The following is a 15,439-nucleotide window of genomic DNA, read 5'->3' as shown; positions in this document are numbered from 1 at the left end:
AAACGGTCTTGCATCTGCCACTTCCACCCTTTATCCTGTCTTCCTATGAGCTCTCAAAACAATGTGATGGCACCACTCCATGGCGTAAACCCATCGCTGGCTCCCCAGAATCCAGGAATAGCCACAGCGGCTTGAAGGATGTGGCCCTGGCTGACACTTGAGCCCTAAGGGCCAGCTTCCCGGCCAGATTTCTGGTTGTCCAGCCCTACCGGCTATGTTTGGCTCCTCAAACATGCCAGCGTCTTAGGGGCCATCACATTAATAGTTTTCTCTTTCTATAATGCATTCTCTTTCAGCTGCAATATCTTATTATTCCTCTGGGTTTCAGATTTCAACTGAAGTATCACTTTTTCCAGGAAGATTTTCCAGATCTTTACCCTAGATTAGAGAAGACAGCCTGAGTGTGTAGCACCCTAAACTTCTCAGGAACACTGTGAGCATGGTAATTACATTTTTGAGCCAGTTTTCCCCTAACCTCGAGGTTTCATGAAGAGAGAACCTGTCTTGCCTATTCCCCAAATTATCCCATTTCCCAACACGTAGCAGATACTGATTAAACATTGACTGAATGGATGAGGGAATGACGGTCTAAATATAGGGGACTGGGGCAGAAAAAAGTCTGCTACCTTCCTTACTCTAATCTTTGCATTTATTGAAACCGAGTGTGATGCCATCTATTTTATACTTAAGGGAATATTATTTCTAGGATATTCTCACATTCGTAGTCATTAATTTGCCTATCAATTCTCAAAACTTTTCCAGGCAGGTCGTTTAATTAACCATCCTAACTTCCTCCCTCCCTTCTTCCCTTCCTTCCCTCCCTCCCTCCCTTCCTCCTTCCTTCCTTCCTTCCTTCCTTCCTTCCTTCCTTCCTTCCTTCCTTCCTCTGCTCCCTCCCTCCCTCCCTTCCTTCCTTCCTTCCTCTGCTCCCTCCCTCCCTCCCTCCCTCCCTTCCTTCTTCCTTCCTTCCTTCCTCTGCTTCCTTCCTTCCTTCCTTCCTTCCTTCCTTCCTTCCTTCCTTCCTCCCTTCCTTCCTTCCTCCCTTCCTTCCTTCCTTCCTCTGCTCCCTTCCTTCTTCCCTTCCTTCCTTCCTTCCTTCCTCTGCTCCCTCCCTCCCTCCCTCCCTCCCTTCCTTCTTCCTTCCTTCCTTCCTCTGCTTCCTTCCTTCCTTCCTTCCTTCCTTCCTTCCTCCCTTCCTTCCTTCCTCCCTTCCTTCCTTCCTTCCTTCCTTCCTTCCTCTGCTCCCTTCCTTCTTCCCTTCCTTCCTTCCTTCCTTCCTTCCTTCCTTCCTTCCTCTGCTCCCTCCCTCCCTCCCTCCCTCCCTTCCTTCCTTCCTCTGCTTCCTTCCTTCCTTCCTTCCTTCCTTCCTTCCTTCCTTCCTTCCTCTGCTCCCTCCCTCCCTCCCTCCCTCCCTTCCTTCTTCCTTCCTTCCTTCCTCTGCTTCCTTCCTTCCTTCCTTCCTTCCTTCCTTCCTTCCTTCCTTCCTCCCTTCCTTCCTTCCTCCCTTCCTTCCTTCCTTCCTCTGCTCCCTTCCTTCTTCCCTTCCTTCCTTCCTTCCTTCCTCTGCTCCCTCCCTCCCTCCCTCCCTCCCTCCCTCCCTTCCTTCTTCCTTCCTTCCTTCCTCTGCTTCCTTCCTTCCTTCCTTCCTTCCTTCCTTCCTTCCTTCCTCCCTTCCTTCCTTCCTCCCTTCCTTCCTTCCTTCCTTCCTCTGCTCCCTTCCTTCTTCCCTTCCTTCCTTCCTTCCTTCCTTCCTTCCTTCCTCTGCTCCCTCCCTCCCTCCCTCCCTCCCTTCCTTCTTCCTTCCTTCCTTCCTCTGCTTCCTTCCTTCCTTCCTTCCTTCCTCCCTCCCTCCCTCCCTTCCTTCTTCCTTCCTTCCTTCCTCTGCTTCCTTCCTTCCTTCCTTCCTTCTTCCCTTCCTTCCTTCCTTCCTTCCTTCCTTCCTTCCTTCCTCTGCTTCCTTCCTTCCTTCCTTCCTTCCTTCCTTCCTTCCTTCCTTCTTCCCTTCCTTCCTTCCTTCCTTCCTCCCTTCCTTCCTTCCTCTGCTTCCTTCCTTCCTTCCTTCCTTCCTCTGCTCCCTCCCTCCCTCCCTCCCTCCCTTCCTTCTTCCTTCCTTCCTTCCTCGGCTTCCTTCCTTCCTTCCTTCCTTCCTTCCTTCCTTCCTTCCTTCCTCCCTTCCTTCCTTCCTCCCTTCCTTCCTTCCTTCCTTCCTCTGCTCCCTTCCTTCTTCCCTTCCTTCCTTCCTTCCTTCCTTCCTTCCTTCCTCTGCTTCCTTCCTTCCTTCCTTCCTTCCTCCCTCCCTCCCTTCCTTCCTTCCTTCCTTTTTTTGAGAGAGAGCTCGCACAAGTCGGGGAGGGGCAGGGAGAGAGGGAGAGAGAATCTCAAGCAGGCTCCGCACTGTCAGCACCGAAGCTGATGTGGGGCTCAGTCTCACTAACTGTGATATCCTGACCTGAGCCCAAATTAAGAGTCAGTTGCTTAACCAAGTGAGCCACCCAGGTGCCCCTCCATCCTTACTTCTAACCCAGTAAAAGCTGGTTAACTAGTACTCTCAGTTAGTCATGCTTTTATGTTCTGTTATCAACAGACTAGGCAAACCATAATGGGGAAGAAGTCTATTATCATCGATTTTACTAAAATTTTACAAAACTACCAAGTCATGCGTAGAGTCAGCCCAGTTTTCTACATTTCCCATATTTGAGGTTGTTCCAAATAATGATCCTATAGTCCTCTGCAGTCCCAAGTCATGAAAAAAAAAATGGATTGAATTGGCATGGCACAGAAGTTGATAAACTCTTGTATGAAGACTTTCAAGAACAGAGGTTTTTCTAAAGCAAAAAATAGAATGCATGAATTCTTTGACTAGTAACTAAGGTAACCACAAAAGTAAATTAACCAGAACATCTTACCTCGAGCATTCTGGAAACTTTTGAACTCCTCTTTATGTTATTCTGCCTTTCTTAATGCTGTGGCATCCCAAATGATGTGAATGTGTCTGTTTTCTCACATAAATGTTACAGCTGTGTGTGAGCTACACACACTTTCTGCTGTGCAAGTCAGGATTTCCTAATAAGCCATTGTTTCAACTTCTGAAAAATCATGCTGGATTAAAACATCACTTTGCTGTGAAGTGGGTGTGTTAAAGGGACATGAGCCATCTCTTGCTAAACGAACCATTATTTCTAAATGCATATTGGTTTTTATTGAATCTTCAACTAGATCAAGAATGTATGGAGCTATTGATCTTTTGCCTGTCTTATCATTCAGTTACTTATTATTATTACCTCCCTTGGCACTATCGAAATGTAACTGTAGATGGACTTGTCTGTTTTAGGGTGGTGTGGTTTACATAACTTTACAACAATTCCTGTGGTTGTATCTTACAGCGATACTGAGCGTGGGCAGCAGCGCGGGTTACACTAGAAGTGAGAGCGAGCTGAGCGAGAGCAGTACCAGACGCTGGGGAAGGGCAGGGTCTGAGAAAACGTCCTGACTGCAGGGACCTGTCCTGGGAGAGCAGCCTCCAGCACTAGATGGAGTGGAAGCTTCCAGTTTGGCACGTAGCGTCTAGCACGAAGGAATCTAGCAAGCAAAGAGGAAGGGAGAAGGTCTGCCTCCGACGCAGGTTATTCTCCGTAGTTTATAGAACAAAGTGAGAGTTTCTCCGAGGTGCTAGGAGGCTGTCTGTGTGACACAAGAGATGCATTTTGTCTGATTTCTAGTTTCCAAGTAGCTGAACCGAATGCCACTTGAAGGTGTGATTAAAACCATAGCTTTAACCATGAGCTGATCTAGGCTTTATAGGGCCTGATGCTTATATAAGTTTAAGGGCTCTGTTTAAAGGAAAGACAGAATTATGAATGCCAGCTGCCAGAGTCCCTCCCCACGCCTTGGAAGGGACCTTCCAGCAGAGGCTCCAGGGGTTGAGCTGCCGAGAAACGTGCCATGGGTCCAACTGTACGGCTCCTGGGCCTGACCTCTGTCCTTGCTTTTGCTTCTGTATCACAAGTGATTAGTCTGATTTTGGTCCTTCTCCGTGTGACGATGCCCCTGTTGTAGGGTATTTGTCCCCTTGCTGACCTGCAGAGCCGGCTTCTGCCCTCTGTCTCTGCGGTGGCTAAAACAGGCCGAGAGGAGGCCAAGAGGGTGCTCTGCAAGCACATGGGTAAGCCGCTCCGGGGCTTCAGCGCAGCAGGGAGACCAGGGAGGAGAGGGGCTGGGTTGGTTGTGGCGGATGCGAAGAGGAACGTGGAACATGTAGCATCAACACTGAGGACTGGGCACGGGGGTGAGTGGGCAACAGTTGTTGATGTGGGCCCGTGTGTTCACATTGGTTGAAAACACAGCAGGCGGTAAAACTGAGTTAAATACAAAAAGCCTCAAATTACTTCCACCCCCTCATTATGTTCCTGGGATTCAGGAAAAGCAACTGGCAAATAACCTTCCTGTGCCAACAACCGTCAGATGTTCTTAGAGTCCGAATTGGGAACCAAAATATGTGTCAGAACAGACACCCTGTGTGCTGGCCGTCTGCAGTGTCAGAGCCTTTCAGCCCCAGAGCCCAGCTAACAGCCTACCCAGGTGAGGGGGTGAAGCATGCAGGCTGCAGGCAGACTTCCCGGGCTCCGTCCCTGCTCTGCCTCATAGGAGCTGGGCGCCCAAGAGGAACTCGCTTGTGCTTGTGTCCCTTAGTGAGTGACCCCTCTGTGCAGTGGAGACGCCCACAGAAAGTGCTGCGTAGGATTCTAGTGAGGACTGGGTTGTTATGTACAGGACACAGTCTGGAATGCGCCTGGCAGGCACACGTAAGTGGTGTCTAAGTATTTCACAAATAAATGTTTTCTGAAATTCTTCCTGGTTCTGAGATTATCCAGTTCTGAACAGCAGTCTATTCTGCCCAGTCTTCAGCATTGATTCACTTTGCCTTTAGATGATTCTGAGTTAAAGCAAACAATTTTAAGAACACTGTGTGTATCAGAGGACCTTCTCAAAGGACAAAAAGGACAGCTCGGTGTGCGCTCATGCTTTCACCCAGACCATTCAGTTTTCTGTCATGAAGCAGCAGCCCGTGCTGGTTCCCTTAGGAGAATGCTCCAGAGGCAGGGCGTTCACGCGGGACGCTGCCCCGGCACCTGGCGTAGATTTCCATCCCCTCCGTGTCCAGGCTGGGGTGTGACCGCTGCTGCTCCCGTGGGCAGTCTGTGCCCTCCGTTAATCCTTCCTGATCTCACTCGGCTTTTCCTGAAGTGTGAAGCTTTTGTAGCCTTTTGATCTTTAAGCCTCTGTGTCACAAAGTGAAATCCTATGGATTCACAAGTCTGGTATTTAAAGAACTTGGGAATTCCTGAGAAGGTGTGCTTTTTTATTGCTTAGTTTCAACTGCAGTTCAGTTCATTAGGAGTTAAAAGGAGGAAAACCGTGACTGTCCGTGGTTCATGTCTCCAGGATGTGTAGCTTTGGAAGAATCACTACTGTTTCAGTATTCCAGATGCCAGTCATCCTGTGGTATTAGTTTATAAATTATTCCTTCATATGCACTCTTAGGTCAACTTAAACTTCCCGGAAACACCTAAGAACGTTTTGTGCTTGGCTCAAATAATTTTTATTGGCATATTTACTTATGAACTCACACCCGTAAGTGTGTTTAATTTCACATACATCATTGTAACGTGCCCAGGCTGAGAATACTCCCCACGGCCAAGGCAGTGGTCCACAGCCCCAGTGATTTCTGTGATAAGAGAAAACAGACTTCCTGTAAGAGTTAATAGTGACAACAGCGATAATAAAATGATGATAAGAGCTTTTATGGAGCGTTTAATGTGTGCCCAAGGCCAAGCTAAGCAGTTCTTTGTCATGCTTTACCCATGTAGTATTGAGGCTGGAAGCACTCTGAGCTATTATTTGCATTTTGAAGATAATTTTTAACCAAAGTATTTCATAATGAGATCGTATTTGTAAATACTCACACGCTGCATCACGATCTGCATTTTAGTGGCGGATCATGTGGGTATCCATCTGTGCATGTTGGCTTCTCAGGATCTGATCGTTGCCTAATACTCCATTAGTTGGCCTTTTACCTTTTCCATCACACGTGCTTAAAAGCATGAAGAATACACACATGTAACATAAATTTATTTATTCAAATAGATATAAATCTGGCTATAGATATGGATGTACAGGCGATATTGGTAAAAATAGTTTATACTCCATTGCATCCCAGAAAGCATCTGGGTTAGCAGTAAGCCGAACAAAGTACGAAACACAGCTTAAAAGGAGTTATTATTTAGTTACTTCATTTTAAGACGCATCCTTTTGTAAATAAATAATTTCATGAAGTTGGTTAATGAATAAGTTTCAGATAGTGCTGTTCTTATAAAAGCTGCAGAATGTCCATTAAAATAATTAGATGTCACGTGCACACACATACTCCATAGACCACTTAACAAATGCATATAATCTATTTGGTTAATAGGCAATACTGGGACTTTGTCACAAAAATGTAAATTGTGAAATTCACGTTTACCCTCAGTGTTACAGAGGAACACTTGCTTGCTCAGTTCAATCATTATGGGTATAAAATGATCAAGCAAAGCAAGACTTTGCTTCATAAATTTTTTAAGCATCTAGAGGCTTCAATTTTAATTGAATAGAGTGGTTTCGAGTGTTGTTTTTCAAATTAGTGAAAACGTGTTTAACCAAGATGCAGAGGAAGTGATTTAACAGAGCAAAACCCAGAAACTCCATTTGGCATTTTCAGGGGAAATGCAGATTTCAGGAGGAAATAAATGCATTGCAAAAAAAGAAAAAGAACAAAGAAGAAATAATTTTTATTCCTGAAAAATTGTAGATATATTTCCTTGTCCAGCGTCAATACTGTTTACAAGAGACTGCACAGCCTTGTATCTATACAATGTTTTGAATTGTAGCCTTTTTATTTATGTAAATGCCTTCAGCATTTATGTATACAGTGAATGGTATAACTCATTAGAAACATGACCTAATCAGCTATACTTTAAAAACTACATTCCCTGTATATTGGGAACTAAGAGTATTTAATTAAATCATCTTTTGATATTCAGAAAATTCTAGAAAATATTTGCATATAAAAACAAAGGGGCAATTTAGGAATAACACCTAGAAAAGTCCACTCAATTAAAAGTAACTATACTTATTAATCCCGATTTTATTTATTTTAATTTTTTTCAATATATGAAATTTATTGTCAAATTGGTTTCCATACAGCACCCAGTGCTCATCCCAAAAAGTGCCCTCCTCAATACCCATCACCCACCCTCACCTCCCTCCTATCCCCCATCAACCCTCAGTTTGTTCTCAGTTTTTTTTTTGTTTTTTTTTTTTATATTATTATTATTTTTTTTTATTATATGAAATTTATTGTAAAATTGGTTTCCATACAACACCCAGTGCTCATCCCAAAAGGTGCCCTCCTCAATACCCATCACCCACCCTCTCCTCCCTCCCACCCCCCATCAACCCTCAGTTTGTTCTCAGTTTTTAACAGTCTCTTATGCTTTGGCTCTCTCCCACTCTAACCTCTTTTTTTTTTCTTCCTCCCCCTCCCCCATGGGTTCCTGCCAAGTTTCTCAGGATCCACATAAGAGTGAAACCATATGGTATCTGTCTTTCTCTGCATGGCTTATTTCACTTAGCATCACACTCTCCAGTTCCATCCACGTTGCTACAAAAGGCCATATTTCATTTTTTCTCATTGCCACGTAGTATTCCATTGTGTATATAAACCACAAATTCTTTATCCATTCATCAGTTGATGGACATTTAGGCTCTTTCCATGATTTGGCTATTGTTGAGAGTGCTGCTATGAACGTTGGGGTACAAGTGCCCCTATGCATCAGTACTCCTGTATCCCTTGGATAAATTCCTAGCAGTGCTATTGCTGGGTCATAGGGTAGGTCTATTTTTAATTTTCTGAGGAACCTCCACACTGCTTTCCAGAGCGGCTGCACCAATTTGCATTCCCACCAACAGTGCAAGAGGGTTCCCGTTTCTCCACATCCTCGCCAGCATCTATAGTCTCCTGGTTTGTTCATTCTGGCCACTCTGACTGGTGTGAGGTGATACCTGAGTGTGGTTTTGATTTGTATTTCCCTGATAAGGAGCGACGCTGAACATCTTTTCATGTGCCTGTTGGCCATCCGGATGTCTTCTTTAGAGAAGTGTCTATTCATGTTTTCTGCCCATTTCTTCCCTGGGTTATTTGTTTTTCGGGTGTGGAGTTTGGTGAGCTCTTTATAGATTTTGGATACTAGCCCTTTGTCCGATATGTCATTTGCAAATATCTTTTCCCATTCCGTTGGTTGCCTTTTAGTTTTGTTGGTTGTTTCCTTTGCTGTGCAGAAGCTTTTTATCTTCATAAGGTCCCAGTAATTCACTTTTGCTTTGAATTCCCTTGCCTTTGGGGATGTGTCGAGTAAGAGATTGCTACGGCTGAGGTCAGAGAGGTCTTTTCCTGCTTTCTCCTCTAAGGTTTTGATGGTTTCCTGTCTCACATTCAGGTCCTTTATCCATTTTGAGTTTATTTTTGTGAATGGTGTGAGAAAGTGGTCTAGTTTCAACCTTCTGCATGTTGCTGTCCAGTTCTCCCAGCACCATTTGTTAAAGAGGCTGTCTTTTTTCCATTGGATGTTCTTTCCTGCTTTGTCAAAGATGAGTTGGCCATACGTTTGTGGGTCTAGTTCTGGGGTTTCTATTCTATTCCATTGGTCTATGTGTCTGTTTTTGTGCCAATACCATGCTGTCTTGATGATGACAGCTTTGTAGTAGAGGCTAAAGTCTGGGATTGTGATGCCTCCTGCTTTGGTCTTCTTCTTCAAAATTCCTTTGGCTATTCGGGGCCTTTTGTGTTTCCATATGAATTTTAGGATTGCTTGTTCTAGTTTCGAGAAGAATGCTGGTGCAATTTTGATTGGGATTGCATTGCATGTGTAGATAGCTTTGGGTAGTATTGACATTTTGACAATATTTATTTTTCCAATCCATGAGCAGGGAATGTCTTTCCATTTCTTTAAATCTTCTTCAATTTCCTTCATAAGCTTTCTATAGTTTTCAGCATACAGATCCTTTACATCTTTGGTTAGATTTATTCCTAGGTATTTTATGCTTCTTGGTGCAATTGTGAATGGGATCAGTTTCTTTATTTGTCTTTCTGTTGCTTCATTGTTAGTGTATAAGAATGCAACTGATTTCTGTACATTGATTTTGTATCCTGCAACTTTGCTGAATTCATGTATCAATTCTAGCAGACTTTTGGTGGAGTCTATCGGATTTTCCATGTATAGTATCATGTCATCTGCAAAAAGCGAAAGCTTGATTTCATCTTTGCCAATTTTGATGCCTTTGATTTCCTTTTGTTGTCTGATTGCTGATGCTAGAACTTCCAGCACTATGTTAAACAACAGCGGTGAGAGTGGGCATCCCTGTCGTGTTCCTGATCTCAGGGAAAAAGCTCTCAGTTTTTCCCCGTTGAGGATGATGTTAGCTGTGGGCTTTTCATAAATGGCTTTTATGATCTTTAAGTATGTTCCTTCTATCCCACTTTCTCAAGGGTTTTTATTAAGAAAGGGTGCTGGATTTTGTCAAAGGCCTTTTCTGCATCGATTGACAGGATCATATGGTTCTTCTCTTTTTTTTTTGTTAATGTGATGTATCACGTTGATTGATTTGCGAATGTTGAACCAGCCCTGCATCCCAGGAATGAATCCCACTTGATCATGGTGAATAATTCTTTTTATATGCCGTTGAATTCGATTTGCTAGTATCTTATTGAGAATTTTTGCTTCCATATTCATCAGGGATATTGGCCGGTAGTTCTCTTTTTTTACTGGGTCTCTGTCTGGTTTAGGAATCAAAGTAATACTGGCTTCATAGAATGAGTCTGGAAGTTTTCCTTCCCTTTCTATTTCTTGGAATAGCTTGAGAAGGATAGGTATTATCTCTGCTTTAAACGTCTGGTAGAACTCCCCTGGGAAGCCATCTGGTCCTGGACTCTTATTTGTTGGGAGACTTTTGATAACCGATTCAATTTCTTCGCTGGTTATGGGTCTGTTCAAGCTTTCTATTTCCTCCTGATTGAGTTTTGGAAGAGTGTGGGTGTTCAGGAATGTGTCCATTTCTTCCAGGTTGTCCAATTTGTTGGCATATAAGGTTTCATAGTATTCCCTGATAATTGTTTGTATCTCTGAGGGATTGGTTGTAATCATTCCATTTTCATTCATGATTTTATCTATTTGGGTCATCTCCCTTTTCTTTTTGAGAAGCCTGGCTAGAGGTTTGTCAATTTTGTTTATTTTTTCAAAAAACCAACTCTTGGTTTCGTTGATCTGCTCTACAGTTTTTTTAGACTCTATATTGTTTATTTCTGCTCTGATCTTTATTATTTCTCTTCTTCTGCTGGGTTTGGGGTGTCTTTGCTGTTCTGCTTCTATTTCCTTTAGGTGTGCTGTTAGATTTTGTATTTGGGATTTTTCTTGTTTCTTGAGATAGGCCTGGATTGCAATGTATTTTCCTCTCAGGACTGCCTTCGCTGCGTCCCAAAGCATTTGGATTGTTGTATTTTCATTTTCGTTTGTTTCCATATATTTTTTAATTTCTTCTCTAATTGCCTGGTTGACCCACTCATTCGTTAGTAGGGTGTTCTTTAACCTCCATGCTTTTGGAGGTTTTCCAGACTTTTTTCTGTGGTTGATTTCAAGCTTCATAGCATTGTGGTCTGAGAGTATGCATGGTATAATTTCGATTCTGGTAAACTTATGAAGGGCTGTTTTGTGACCCAGTATATGATCTATCTTGGAGAATGTTCCATGTGCACTCGAGAAGAAAGTATATTCTGTTGCTTTGGGATGCAGAGTTCTAAATATATCTGTCAAGTCCATCTGATCCAATGTCTCATTCAGGGCCCTTGTTTCTTTACTGACCGTGTGTCTAGATGATCTATCCATTTCTGTAAGTGGGGTGTTAAAGTCCCCTGCAATTACCACATTCTTATCAATAAGGTTGCTTATGTTTATGAGTCGTTGTTTTATATATTTGGGGGCTCCGGTATTCGGCACATAAACATTTATAATTGTTAGCTCTTCCTGATGAATAGACCCTGTAACTATTATATAATGTCCTTCTTCATCTCTTGTTACAGCCTTTAATTTAAAGTCTAGTTTGTCTGATATAAGTATGGCTACTCCAGCTTTCTTTTGGCTTCCAGTAGCATGATAAATAGTTCTCCATCCCCTCACTCTCAATCTAAAGGTGTCCTCAGGTCTAAAATGAGTCTCTTGTAGACAGCAAATAGATGGGTCTTGTTTTTTTATCCATTCTGATACCCTATGTCTTTTGGTTGGCGCATTTAATCCATTTACATTCAGTGTTATTATAGAAAGATACGGGTTTAGAGTCATTGTGATGTCTGTATGTTTTATGCTTGTAGTGTTGTCTCTGGTACTTTGTCTCACAGGGTCCCCCTTAGGATCTCTTGTAGGGCTGGTTTAGTGGTGACAAATTCCTTCAGTTTTTGTTTGTTTGGGAAGACCTTTATCTCTCCTTCTATTCTAAATGACAGACTTGCTGGATAAAGGATTCTCGGCTGCATATTTTTTCTGTCTAGCACACTGAAAATCTCGTGCCAATTCTTTCTGGCCTGCCAAGTTTCAAAAGAGAGATCAGTCACGAGTCTTATGGGTCTCCCTTTATATGTGAGGGCACGTTTACCCCTTGCTGCTTTCAGAATTTTCTCTTTATCCTTGTATTTTGCCAGTTTCACTATGATATGTCGTGCAGAAGATCGATTCAAGTTACGTCTGAAGGGAGTTCTCTGTGCCTCTTGGATTTCAATACCTTTTTCCTTCCCCAGTTCAGGGAAGTTCTCAGCTATTATTTTTTCAAGTACCCCTTCAGCACCTTTCCCTCTGTCTTCCTCCTCTGGGATACCAATTATGCGTATATTATTTCTTTTTAGCGTATCACTTAGTTCTCTAATTTTCCCCTCATACTCCTGGATTTTTTTATCTCTCTTTTTCTCAGCTTCCTCTTTTTCCATAACTTTATCTTCTAGTTCACCTATTCTCTCCTCTGCCTCTTCAATCCGAGCCGTGGTGGTTTCCATTTTGTTTTGCATTTCATTTAAAGCGTTTTTCAGCTCCTCGTGACTGTTCCTTAGTCCCTTGATCTCTGTAGCAAGAGATTCTCTGCTGTCCTCTATACTGTTTTCAAGCCCAGCGATTAATTTTATGACTATTATTCTAAATTCACTTTCTGTTATATTATTTAAATCCTTTTTGATCAGTTCATTAGCTGTTGTTATTTCCTGGAGATTCTTCTGAGGGGAATTCTTCCGTTTGGTCATTTTGGATAGTCCCTGGCGTGGTGAGGACCTGCAGGGCACTTCCCCTGTGCTGTGGTGTATAACTGGAGTTGGTGGGCGGAGTCGCAGTCAGACCTGATGTCTGCCCCCGGCCCACCGCTGGGGCCACAGTCAGACTGGTGTGTGCCTTCTCTTCCCCTCTCCTAGGGGCGGGATTCACTGTGGGGTGGCATGGCCCGTCTGGGCTACTTGCACACTGCCAGGCTTGTGATGCTGGGGATCTGGCGTATTAGCTGGGGTGGGTAGGCAAGGTGCACAGGGGCAGGAGGGGCAGGCTTAGCTCGCTTCTCCTTAGGTGATCCACTTCAGGAGGGGCCCTGTGGCAGCGGGAGGGAGTCAGATCCGCTGCCAGAGGTTTGGCTCCTCCGCAGAAGCACAGAGTTGGGTGTTTGCGCGGAGCGAGGAAGTTCCCTGGCAGGAACTGGTTCTCTTTGGGATTTTGGCTGGGGGATGGGCGGGGGAGATGGCGCTGGTGAGCGCCTTTGTTCCCCACCAAGCTGAGCTCTGTCGTCTGGGGGCTCAGCAGCTCTCCCTCCCTTTGTCCTCCAGCCTTCCCGCTTTCCGAGCAGAGCTGTTAACTTAGGACCTCCCAGACGCTAAGTCGCGCTTGCTGTCGGAACACAGTCCGTCCGGCCCCTCGCTTTTGCAAGCCAGACTCGGGTGCTCTGCTTGGCCGGCGAGCCGCCCCTCCGCCCCGGCTCCCTCCCGCCAGTCCGTGGAGCGCGCACCGCCTCGCCGCCCTTCCTACCCTCTTCCGTGAGCCTCTCGTCTGCGCTGGGCTCCGGCGACTCCGCTCTGCTAATCCTCTGGTGGTTTTCTGGGTTATTTAGGCAGGTGTAGGTGGAATCTAAGTGATCAGCAGGACGCGCGGTGAGCCCAGCGTCCTCCTATGCCGCCTGTTCTCAGTTTTTAAGAGTCTCTTATGCATTGGCTCTCTCCCACTCTAACCTCTTTTTTTTTTTCCTTCCCCTCCCCCATGGGTTTCTGTTAAGTTTCTCAGGATCCACATAAGAGTGAAAACATATGGTATCTGTCTTTCTCTGGCTTATTTCACTTAGCTTCCATCCACGTTGCTGCAAAGGGCCGTATTTCATTCTTTCTCATTGCCACCTAGTACTCCATTGTGTATATAAACCACAGTTTCTTTATCCATTCATCAGTTGATGGACATTTAGGCTCTTTCCATAATTTGGCTATTGTTGAAAGTGCTGCTATAAACATTGGGGTACAAGTGCCCCTATGCATCAGTATTCCTGTATCCCTTGGGTAAATTAATCCTGATTTTAAAAAGAAAAAAAGGAAACTAAAATATACAGAAATTTATTTTTTTGACAGTTAAAAATATATATAGCTTATATATAAGCTTCTAAGGGCAGAAAATATACCGTAGTTAATGTTCAGTGTTTAATACAATTTCACATGGAAATTATGACTCAAAACTTTTATTTATTTAAAAAAATTTATTGTTTTATTTATTTTAGAGAGAGAGAGACAGAGCATGAGCAGGGGAGGGGCAGAGAGAGAGGGAGACACAGAATCTGAAGCAGGCTCCAAGCTCTGAGCCATCAGCAGAGAACTCCATATGGGGCTCAAATCCACGAACCATGAGATCATGACGTGAGCCTAAGTCGGACGTCCAGCCGACTGAGCCACCCAGGCGCCCCAGCACTCAAAACTTTTATGAGGATAATGGTGTCGTCCTCTCTCCTTTGGAGGCACTCCCATTAATTAGAGGTGTCTGCATCATCCCTGTGAGTGGTCGTTGTTACAAGCACAGGTGTATAGCAGAAGAGAGAAATTCATATTTACACTTTTACTAATGCATATGTTTTGAACTCCGCACGCCAGAAACGGTGTGAGGGCTGGAGACAGAGCTTGGTTCTTGTCTGCCTGGGACTTACCCTCTGCTGCGTCACAGGACCACACAGCAATAGGCACCCTGTGGTGGAGGCAGCCAGCACAGAGGGCTGTGGAGTACCGAAGAGAAGCAGCCACCCCAACCGGGGGTCAGGGAAGGCATTCCCAGGGTGCTCCTCAGACCCCATTCCTGCTACCTTACCTCAGGCCGCCACTGGATGGCACTCAGCTTTCAGCCACAAGTCTTCTCACTGGTCGTTGGCCTCTTCCCTTGCTCCTCTCCACTCCAAACCCGAGTTAGATGCTTTCGTTGTGTCCACATCATCCTCAGAATAAAGTCCAAACGTTATAATTTGAGAGATCTTCCGGCATTGCACTGCCATTTTCCTACCATCCCGATTTCTACTTGTCTTGCTGCACTTGGCCTTCAAGGCGTATTAAACGAACGAGAGTTCCACAGATACGTTATATGTTCTTGCTCACCTTCTTCCTTGTGTGCGTTCATCCCTGCTTTCTAGAACATCTTCTTTTCCCTTACGGAAGCTCTGCCTGGCTAATTCGTTCCCATCATCTCGGTCTCAGTTCAGATCCTTCCATCCAAACCAGAAATACACGTTTCATCCTAGTGTCTTGTTTTCCATTCCCTCACCAAATCCTGAAAACTCTAGGGCTAAGCATCTTGCCATGGGCCATTGTGAAATTGTTCCTACTCGCTAAAACACACCTGCAAGGTTAGTCTTCTTGTTCCCCATTATCAGAGAATTAATTAATCTCAGAGATTAAGTTACTCCCTCAGGATTGCACTCTGTATAAGTCACAAGTCTGGAAGACAAACCAAATTCCACCTGGCTCCAGGGCCAACATGCTTTGCCAAGGCGAGGGTTAGACTAACAACCATTGTTTTTTTGTTCCAAAAACATCATTACTTGGAGATGTTTACTTTCATTTTGTTTGTTTCTCCATGGTTATACAAAAATCAAATCAAATAAAAAATACTAGATTTTTACATACTTTCATGTTTTTAACAATTCCTTTTAGATTTCTACTTAAAGTATTCACCTATTTTAAGCTAGGAAATGAAATTTTCTAGATGCATATGTATGTCTAAAGGTTACAAAGTGAGAAAGGATTGGAAAATGAATGAAGTAGGTGTTTTTTTGTATCAGAGAAAAATAAATTACTTAAAAAGTAGTG

The 15,439-nt window shown here is 44.0% G+C and overlaps 1 protein-coding gene across 4 annotated transcripts in view; it reads left to right on the top strand.

Moving 5' to 3' along the window:
• TRPC6 (transient receptor potential cation channel subfamily C member 6) overlaps positions 1–15,439 on the top strand; it is a 137,860-nt gene that overhangs the window by 63,854 nt on the left and 58,567 nt on the right. Inside the window, exon 1 of one of the 4 annotated variants that reach the window (XM_045482598.1) lies at positions 3,346–3,622. The exons of the other annotated variants lie outside the window; for them this stretch is intronic. Coding sequence (XP_045338554.1) covers positions 3,531–3,622 — 92 coding nt within the window. The 5' untranslated portion in view covers positions 3,346–3,530. Of the gene's footprint in view, positions 1–3,345; positions 3,623–15,439 lie in introns of those variants that run through there. 4 annotated transcript variants of the gene reach the window in all.

The sequence above is a fragment of the Leopardus geoffroyi genome, chromosome D1 (assembly GCF_018350155.1).
Source record: "Leopardus geoffroyi isolate Oge1 chromosome D1, O.geoffroyi_Oge1_pat1.0, whole genome shotgun sequence".
Classification (NCBI taxonomy): domain Eukaryota; kingdom Metazoa; phylum Chordata; class Mammalia; order Carnivora; family Felidae; genus Leopardus; species Leopardus geoffroyi.
This window is presented reverse-complemented; position numbering and strand designations above follow the sequence as displayed.